Here is an 11,144-nt window from a genome sequence, read left to right as displayed (position 1 = left end):
CATATTGGATATTATATGATTATGTATCAGTTCCACGTGAGAACCCACGTAGTTCATGGAAAGCAATTGAAATGAAACTTCAGGGATATGAATATAGTCGCTAAAATCTCTTTACCCCACATAATATATGTGTGGGGGTAAAGAGATTTTATTGACTCTATTCGAAGTCGTGAACTTTCATTTCAGTTTGTTTTCCCCGAGACACGTGGGTTAAAATGTGTATGTGTATTTTATCTTTAAATATGCATTATTAATATGGTAAGTTTATTGCTAAATTGATATTGGTAATATTTGTTTTATTTATAAGATTTAAATAAAAATTTAATAATTTTGATTAATATTTATTTTTTCAAAATAACATTTAAAATTGATAAGATGAATAAAACAAAATTTTATTTTCTAAAAATTTATTTTTTTCAGTATCAGAATACAAATTCATAATTCAAAAACTTAAATTTTTAATAAAAATAAGAATTATTATCTTATACATCACCTCATAACAAACTAGTACCAAAAAATCAATTTTATTTATACAAAATAATATTACTATTACCCATTCACATTTTAAAACTTATTTAATAATTTTTAAATATTGTAAATTTTTTAATACTTTAAAAACAAAAACAAATTCCAACTATCATTTAAGTAATAATTTTAGATTTAAATACTTTTAATTATTATATACTAAATTACATAACATTTTAAATGCTTATAACTAATATATACTTGAAAAAAACCATAACATTTAAATACTTATAGCTAACGTACATCGAAAGCTATGAATAATGCCCATGAAACTATATGACCAAAGTCTAATTGAGAATTTGGAGAAAAATAAAACTCCAATGGAAGCCGTATATACTTCCGATATAACCTGTAGTTTGAGTGTTTACTTATTTTGGGTAAATCCAAAATAAAATGTAAGTTGTCATTTGTGTGGTTTATAAGATAGAAAAAGACATAATAATTATATAAAATAATAAAATTAATATTATACATGCTATTGTTTAATAATCAAGACTAATATAAAACCAAAGTTTACTTCTTAAAAGTTATATGGCTATTAGATGGAAGTCTAAAGCTAGATTAAATTTTGATAAGTTAAATAATAATATATTTAAGAAAATATTCTAAATTTCATAGAGAATAACCCTTAAATAGAATAAATGTTAAATTCCTAAATATTTTCAAAATTTGAGGATGGCCACTTTCGAAGTATTAAAACAGGATGTCAATTTTTTTAAATGATCATAATCAACTCTGCCGTAAATTTAATTAAAATAAAGCAGTGATTCTATGGGAGATTTGGAGATTTTGTTTGTTACAATGAACGTACTTATATGTATTAGAAAACATGGAAATATTTTCGGCGGAAAATGCCATCAAGCGTTATAAAAAGTGTGAGGAAAGAGTAAAAGAGATGGAAGCGAAAGTTAGAGAGTGGACAGCCTTCATAGGGACGAAGGTGGAGGAATCGATACCCAAAATGGAAGACGATTTGCTGTGAAAACGAGTATTGGAGGTTGAGCAATGCGTGTCTTGCACGGAAAATTAGTGCTCCACACAGAATGTGATAATGTCATCGCTGACGCTCTACCTGTCCAACAAAAAACAACAGGTTCATTATTCAGTGATTGTAAATTGGGGTAGTTTAAATATTGCGTTTCTTTTGTTAATTTAATTCTCGGTGAAACTATGGTTTTAGATGCTTTTTGAAAGGTATAAAAATAGATTTAGATTTAATGTTATGAAAATATTTAGAGCATTTAATGGATTTAGCACAGCAAAAATTTGTATGATATTCAGATTAAGTAGATTTTATTATTTTAATAAATCTCTATTTAATTAATAATTTGAATTTCTGTTCAATACATTTATATTTTTTTGGTTCATTTTATCAAAAAAAAATAATAATATAAATTAAAATTAATAGTAAATTTTACATTTAGTATAAAAAACAATTATATAATTTGAGTTATTTTTTAATAAAAATAAAAATATATTTTTATTTTTAAAATAATCGAAATTTTCTAATATAAAATAATGTTACTATATGTCTCAATTTAATATTAAACAATAAATAAATAAACATTATTAAACATTAGCTATTTTAAAACATAAAAGCAATTTGAACGTGAGCTTTTATTTCAAATTATAGTTGGCGTTGCTTCGAGTTGAATACCAGAACAATGTACGCTGAAAGTAACCCGCTTTATAAAATGTAAGGTGACAGATATATATTGATAAAAAATAAAGATTAGATTGATAGTATTCATTTTGTAAGAGTTTTGTTTTTCTATTTTCAAGTATGATTGTTTTGATGACGAGTTTAGTTGGTGATCAAGTATGATTGTTTTGATGATGAGTTTAGTTGGTGATGCGAAAGGTAGATTTTAAAAATGAATGATGAATTTAGTTGATGATTTAAAATGTAGATTTTAAAAATGATATTTTTAATTCAATTATAAAATTTGAGTTTAAATTGTTATTTTAGTTTTGAAAAAAAAACATAATTATATAACATAGATGAGATTAATAATCTTGAAACAGGTATAAATTTAGTAGGCAGTTATATCTATATAATTATTTAATTTGTTTTTTAACAATGTTGCAATTTTGTAATGATGTTTTATAATTTTTTGACACTTTATATAACATATATTTTAATGTTTTTTATTTATCAAAGGTATAAGTGGTTGACTTTTACAATCATAATGATATTCCTCTGGATTTTTTATGTTCACTAATTATACTAAATATTACCGTACAAACACATTAAAAATATTAATATGGTTGATATAGTCAAAGCTTCATAAATATAACTAAAAATCTATTGCAACATGAAGAACGCCTTACTAATGCACACATTTGTCTAATTAGCAATGTATAAAAAAGTTATGGGTCAACTTTAAGTTAGAAAAAAAAAATTATAAATGAGTGCTATAAATAATAATGAGGAATTTATTAGAATTGGAATAGTTTCAAATCCCTAGGAAATTGGTGGGTGGGGAGCTAGGTGGCAGGAATCTAATTTTTTAAATTTATTAAAAGAAGTGGACCATTTTGCTAAATAAAATTTGTTTATATATAAATTAATGTAATAAATAATAATGAAGAACTTATCATGGATGAACTTATTAGAATTAGAATAATCTCAAATCCCCACGAAAATAGTGGGGTTTGGGACCGGAATTTATTAAAAGTCAAAGCAAAGGAGCATTTTGTTAAATAAAATTTGTTTATATGTGAATGTTATAAATAATAATGAAGAACTTATCATGGATGAACTATTAGAATTAGAATAATCTCAAATCCCTAGGAAATTAGGGGGGGAATTTATTAAAACCCAAAGCAATGGACCATTTTGCTAAATAAAATTTGTTTATATATAAATGAATGTTATAAATAATAATGAAGAACTTATCATGGATGAACTTATTAGAATTAGAATAATCTCAAATCTCTAGAAAATTAGTGGGGGGAATTTATTAAAAGTCAATGCCACCTAACAAACTCTTTAATACTCTACAATAGTTGATCAGCATTAAAACTAAACATATTTTTTTAAGAATTAATTTAAGTCAATTAAAAATATAAAAAATCAACAAATCCTTATCCACTTTAAATTGAAACAAAAAATCTATTATATTGATTTTTCAAGTTTTTCATGGTTGACAAAAACGATTGTATAGTGATACTTCAATGAAAATTAATTATTTGTTTTCATTATAAGTACCATTTGCATATTTTTATTTTGGAAACAGAGAAATTCCAATGTAAGCTGTTGTTGGGATTGCACTGGCATTCGATACTCCACGTCGGACACCTACAGTTGACGTGCATTGAAAATCGTAGAACATACTTTATAAAGTGTAAAATGACATACGATTTTATTGACTTCATTCCCTTTTTCATGTGCGAATCTGTAACATGAAAGTTTAATTTATTTGAAGAATCTAAAGCAAATGCGACCGGGCTTACAATAATAAACAATTCACTTATAAAATTTAAGACCAGTGACGCCATTTGATTTCTAAATCAGTTTTATTTATTCCGTGATATGAAGAATCCAAAGCAACCCCGACCGGACTTACGACAGTAAATAATTCGCCCAGTAAAACTTAAAACTAGTTTGACTTTCGAATAAATTTTTTTACACTCCATATATGTTTGGAGTAGTCCAGGGAGGTTTAGGATTTGCTTTGAGCGTTTATGGCTGAGTAAAAAGAATTCAAAAAATCTTGTATATATAGTTTTTGAAACATGTTTTTATAGTAGAAATGAATTTAGCATCATCAAATAAATTTATGAATTTTGACAATTTTTATTTAGATTTACCAAAATTAATATTAAATTTTTCGAATATAACCAGAATTTCTATAATTTTCACAGCAAAAATATAATTTTAGACTACTGCCATGCATTTTCGATGTCCTGAAAAAATCAATGACTGAAAATGCTCATAAAATGAGATTTTCCCTGGAATTTAACATTGATTTTAAAAATATATTAAAATATTATAAAAAATTAACATTTCAAAAAATATATCTAATTCTAGAATATTATAATATTTCAAAAATTAATTAATTTTATTATTATTGTCGAATTTTTGAATCACAGTAACTATCTTTATTTAACGGCCTGGAGTATGCCGTAAAACTGCTTCTGCTTGGCTAAGAGCTCGTCTTCCTCGGACGTAAGGAAACAGGTTAACGGCCCAAGACCCAGAGGCATCTGGCAGGAGTGAAAGCCTGCTCCCTTACGGACCACCAGCGGGTTATTACAGGTGGCGTGGTTTTCATTGATAACGGTGATGAGTCAAACCAACATTCGCGGATAGCAGCCAGAGATGGCTGTCCTCACTGTTGGTTTGACAACCTGAGTTTGATAGATTTTGCCACCTTCCGAAAAAAAAAAAAAAAAAAAAAAGTAACTATCTTTATTTAAATTGAGCCTATTTTAAAAATATTTCAGAATTAGAACTAATGGAAGTGAGTGTTTTTCACTTAGCTTCTGTCACTAGAATTTCAAAATATCAAGAAGTTCATCGCTCTCATCTCCCGCATCGCAATTTCCGAGGTTGATGTCTAGGAGCCAGCGGATAAAAACATTTGTTTAGTAGTTTTCCCAGTGAGGATCGGACATGCATGTGACCATAATATTTATGGAGTATAATATTTGTCTGGTAATGGTCCAAGCTCATTTCTGTCGCCACAAAATCCGGTTCTCAGCGTCGTCGTCAGCAACATGATCTAAAGTTCCTGGCGGTGGTCGCAGTTACTCATAAACATTTCTCCTTTTACGTCCCATAGTGGCAAGCAATATGATAAATGAAGGAAAGAGCTAACCCAGCTGGCATCAGGTCATGATTAGGTATTAATATCAGTTCAGAACAAGTTAGGAGTCGGATCTTGATCTTCGTCTTGACAGTGAAGTCATGGCTGCATCGATATTACTCGGTTCTTTGGTCGTTCTAAACATAATGTTACCTTTTACTGTAGCCCAACGTACGCAGGTAGGTTTCTACTCTAAGACATGTCCCAATGCAGAGCAACTTGTCCGAAGCGTAGTGCAGAAATCGTTTCTCAAGGACAACTCCATGCCAGCGGGATTGCTGCGTTTGCATTTTCATGACTGTTTCGTTCGGGTATCAACATTTTCCCATCTTAGATTAAATTTGTCAGATTTAAAACAGTACATTTTTCTAATGTAATGAAATCAATCATCATGTACAGGGCTGTGATGCATCTGTTCTGATAGATAGCACAGAAGATAACATTGCAGAGAAGGATGCTGTACCCAACTTGACACTCAGAGGATTCGATCTGATAGACCAAATAAAAGCTTTGTTGGAGAGCAGATGCAAAGGAATCGTCTCCTGTGCGGATGTTCTCGCATTGGCTACTCGTGATGCAGTTGCAATGGTAAACAATCAAGCTCGCGCATCTTCCTTGTGATTTTTTTTAGGATTTCAGTTGCGAAAACAATAGTTACAACTGGAGATTGTAATTTCAGTCAGGGGGTCCTGAATACCCAGTACCAACAGGACGAAGGGATGGCCTAGTTTCCAAAATAGACGAAGTCGACATTCCAGGTCCAACATTCTCCATTGATGCTGCGCTAAGTGCGTTCGAATCTGTTGGTTTAAACCTAACAGATTTAGCGACATTGCTTGGTAAGTAAATATATGTGCAAGTTAGGATCTTTATTGCTAAAATATCAGGTTTTTTAAACTAGCCCTATCACTTATCTATGAAGTGTAGATTAAATGGTTTGTGTGGAATTTAATGGTTATTATCATAAAATATATAAGAAGTGATGGAGGATGAGAACCATCTCTGCTAAACTTATTTAACCAGCGCGTCCATTGATAGTTGGTACATTGATAGTTGGTCTTATTATTCGTTTGTGAGAGCAGGAGCGCACACAATAGGTTTCGCTCACTGTGGATTCTTCAACGACCGGGTTTACGATTTCCAGGATAGTGGTATGGCAGATCCATCCATGGACCCAACTCTTGTGACATCAATGAAGAAAGTGTGCCCTCCTCCCGACCAAATCACTGATATTCGAAAAGATCCAAAGGTTTTCCTCGACGGCACCAAGGGCAACCCCTTCTCTTTTGACAGTGGGTTTTACCATGAAGTCCTGCACAACAGAGCGATCCTTCAGATTGATCAGGAACTCCTGTCTACGGATATTACATCTGACCTAGCGGCAACATACGCTGGTGATGTAAACAAATTTCGAGTTGCATTTAGTAATTCCATTACTACAATGGGAAATATCAATGTATTGACGGGAAATCAAGGAGAGATCCGAGCAAATTGTAGGAAAATCAATAGCTAGTGGGCATTGAAAATAAATATTTCTATCTCATGGTAGAAAAAAATATATATATCTAGAATTTCGGAGCATAGATTTCTAAATTCTGCAAGGGGCGTTATACATAGCAATTCGCTATCTGGACGAAGTATTGAAACCTGGTAGATGGTTGAGTCTAGTTAAAACCATAGCCAGTTCTAACATTCAGTTGTATTCTTTCTACTTCCTTGGAATTTTATGATGCAGTCGAAGCAATCCTCTAGTTTACTTTTACAAAAATTGGAGTCCGTTCTGGTGTTAAAATCGGGCGTCCCTTGCCTGTGATTTTACTTACAGTGCAACACTTTATAACTGCCTGATCAAACCAGTCCCCGTTGGATATCTGATGTTATATGCACCGCGCACAATGTTTGTTGTCCGAGAATCTGCCATCATCATTAACGACTACAAGAAGGAGAATAAGAACAGGAAGAACAATGCCTGCCATCACCATTAATCACTAAAAGGAGAACAAGAAGAATTAGAACAATGTCTTTTTCGGTTTGGGTAAATTTGATTAGGTTTTGAAGTTATAGATTTACTAGTTTTTACATAATTTTATGTAATATAACGTATTTAAAAACAAAAACAAAAAATCTATATAGATTGATCTTTATCTTAATCCTTTATATCCATGGGCATCTTAAGCTACCATATCTCTACACACTACCACTTCTCTATTTCGTAGTCCTAAAATAGAAAGGTCCAATGCTGAATCTCAACAATATAATAGAATAATAAATGGACGTTGGCATCCCAAACTACCATGTCTCTACACACTACCACTTCTCTCTATTTCGGTCCTAATCTGGAAAGATCCATCGCTGGATCATGTGAGTGGTAATTGAAGCCCGTGGCCAATGCTCTTCTATGTTGAAGCCCTTCTGTTCAATCCAATCCAATCCAATCCGCCCCCTATTTATTTCCGAGAGGTGGGTACCTATTATTAATTAGTAAATCGCCCGGCTCTGGCATAAAACTTTGCTCTCCAACCTTGAATAATAAGGGGCTTCCGTGCGTATTCTATCTCGTAACCTTCACTTATTATAATATCCGGGCGCATTGTTCCAAGCGGAAGATCTCAACCATGGAAGAGGATGGAAAGATCCAATTTTACACGGACTCTATAGATTCCACCAAAGTTGCAGATGGACCTACCCCATCATAGGCGTTGCGTTTTTGTGTGGAGTAAAATTCAAGCCAGTTTGAACCTCGCTCTGCTTTGCAAATCACGATGTCTGTGCACCTCCCTGTGGGCAGCAGGCTTGAATTCAAGTCAAATGTATTGCTCAAAAACCAATTTAGTAAACCCACGTATGAGCATATGCGCAAAGAGAAGATGGCGACAACTTCTTATTAAGTGGAAATGAATTTATGTTTCAAAGCGAATACAACAGAACAGAGAAAACCCTTTAGGACTATTAGTCCGGTTTATATTAAACATATAAAATATGTTTTTGGAATTATTTGGTATTATTTGTGCAGTCAGACACTACACGGGGTTTTTAAATAATATTTGAGATAATTTTTAAGTAAATTATCTCTAACTTATTTAAAAAAAAACTTTGTATTGTGTTAAATATTGTTTTTAGGTAAGTGTATCAAATTATTGTTTTAAAAAATTGTTTAATCAAGACAATATATAATATTATTACAATCACATTAAAATATTTATGTGGTTGATATAGCAAAAGGCTTCATAAATATAACAAAAAAACATATTGCAATAAAAAAATTATTGCAACACTGAGAATGCTTTATCAATTCACACATTTACTTTAACTTGAGAAAAAAAAAGAATTACATATTTTATTGTAAAATCAACCATTTTGCTAAATAAAATTTGCTTAAATAGAAATGAATGTTATAAATAATAATAAGGAACTTAACATGGAGGAACTTATTAGAATTGGAATAATCTCAAATCCCTAGGAAATTAGTGGGTCGGAGCAAAACAAACTATGTAACACACTACAACCCTTGATAAGCATTCAAACTAAGCATATGTTGAGCATATTGCTTTGATAATCAATTTATGCCGTCAATTAAGCAACTAAATATAAAAAGGCAACAGATCCTCATCCACCTTACGTTGAAATAAGAAGCCTTCTGCAACAAGCATTATGATCTCTCCAAAGACAATAGTCGGAATTAAAGACATATTATGTTGATGAAGAAAATGTCTTTAATCCTATATTTTGTCTCTCTAGAGACAATATAAAATAATGAATAGAGAAAAATATCTCACCTCTAAAATAAATCAATATAAAAAGTATTTACTTCAAAAAAAACTTCAATACCATTGAAAAATACATGTTAGGGCACAATGGAATCGAACCACTAACTTGGTGTTCTTCCATTGAGCTAGCACCCTTTAAAGAATTATGTGAGGAGTTATGAGAATCCTTGAAATTGTATATATAGGAATGATGGCATAATCCTTGTAAGAGCTATAATCATGCAAGCCCCTATTTTTAATTTAATAAAAAAATAACTCAATGGAGTTAGCTCAGTGTGACACCCTTGTAGTGTGTCTTGCACAAAAAGATAATAATAAACAATAGTCTATAAACAAATTAATCTATCCATTCAAAGAAAATTAACCAGAATTAAACAAGCAATACAACCACCACCCAAAGAGCTACACCAGCTTGCTAGTAGGCGTTGATGACACATATGATTGACACAAGGAACCATGATTTCATCGTGAAGTGATTCAAGACAAATTGGGCACTCTCCTCTTTCATCGTTACAAATTTCTTTGACCACTTCTTCAACGTAAGCTTTTGAAGGTACAAAACAAGAATCTCCATTAACACACATTTGGCTTCCTAGAAGAAAAAGCCTTGGTAGCTTATACATATCAGAATATTGTTATGTATCACCCCTGTTGTTGATCAAGTAGCAATGAGAATAAATTCCATGCTAGCTTATTCGAATTAGAACAATGTTGTGTGTATCACCCTAGTTGTTGATAACTTAGTAGTTATAACAAATTCCAACTTATAACTATTCATAAGACAATTTTAAAAACTCTTGATCTTTGGGGCTCAACATAATGTTTTTCAATAAAATTCATTTTACAAAGGACATTATAAAGTAGAACTTACCTCATGACAATAAAAGGACATTCACAATTGGCACAAACTCAAAAGAAATTCCATAATAGATGCATAATTGTGAAGAAAATTTCCGTGTTCAACAAACAGATCAAAATGTACATGTGAATAGAAATAAACACCATAGATTTTTTAAGTCAAACCAAAATCACAACAAAAGATTGAGCCTAAACTATTATGATATTTCTTTTCCATAGATCAAAGAAGTGCTTGCCTTAGATATTCTATACAGAGTTGTATAAAATTCGTTCTCAACTTTAGTAAACTCACACTCAATCACTTCTACACCAGTGGGAGGAAGAACAAGAATAAATCTGAATATTCATTAAAAAATATTAGAAATCACTCAAAGGAATTGTACATCAAAAGCCATATGAAAGCCCAATTCTACATCCATACTTTCCCTCTTTTTGGTATTGTCTTTTGTCCTCACAATGTCAAGGGCCTCAAGTTAGCTTGAACTAATTTAAAACCATGTTCATCAACTTCCTCAAAGGGCTTTTGAATTAGTTTATAACACCTAGACACCATAAAGTATAATATTCAAATTATGACATCCTATTATAATCTATAAAATTGAAGCTGTGACATGAAATCAAAATTTTGCAACAGTAAAAGAGAAAACATGTACGTTTTAGTTTTTTTTGAATAATTCAACTCCTTAACTCATTTTAGCAATGGTGCATTTGCATTCCTTACTGCATATTTGCAAACCCTTAGATACAGAAGTAACATACTAAACACGATGGTGATAGTGAATTAACATTTTATAGCAATCTTTTGTAATAGTTTGGTTCTAGGTGGAAATAATAATTTTGATTGTGGGTAAACAAAGCTTCAATAAATTTCTGTATTAAAGCACAAGGTATGAAAAAACATGGTGCTAAAGTATATCAAAAAGAAAAAATCACTGCAATACCATTAGCAACCCAAGTGTGTAGGAAGTCATTAATTTCCTATTAGATGACAATACATATTTATTATAAGAGAAAAATACTATTCATTTGAAAATGTAGATTTCCATACAACTCGACAGTTCCCAAGTGTTTGTATGGAAAAAAATAGTTTGAAAAAACATCACTCTCACCAAGCCCATTTCCACTCTTTCAATTCATCATCTATGCATCTTTCATCACATTTAATAAATGCATTTCTTATGTT

The 11,144-nt window shown here is 31.0% G+C and overlaps 1 protein-coding gene across 1 annotated transcript; it reads left to right on the top strand.

Moving 5' to 3' along the window:
* The first annotated feature begins 5,437 nt into the window (after window positions 1–5,437).
* LOC149251566 (peroxidase 57-like) lies at window positions 5,438–6,929 on the top strand. Its single transcript, XM_089453927.1, has 4 exons — window positions 5,438–5,647; window positions 5,736–5,924; window positions 6,016–6,175; window positions 6,419–6,929. Exons 1-4 carry the CDS (start codon window positions 5,438–5,440, stop codon window positions 6,847–6,849), a joined length of 990 nt encoding a protein of 329 aa, XP_089310053.1. The 3' UTR covers window positions 6,850–6,929.
* Window positions 6,930–11,144: the final 4,215 nt, after the last annotated feature.

This window comes from Pinus tabuliformis, chromosome 7 (genome assembly GCF_031772625.1).
Source record: "Pinus tabuliformis cultivar Carrire ecotype Pingquan chromosome 7, CPIR1, whole genome shotgun sequence".
NCBI lineage: Eukaryota > Viridiplantae > Streptophyta > Pinopsida > Pinales > Pinaceae > Pinus > Pinus tabuliformis.
This window is presented reverse-complemented; position numbering and strand designations above follow the sequence as displayed.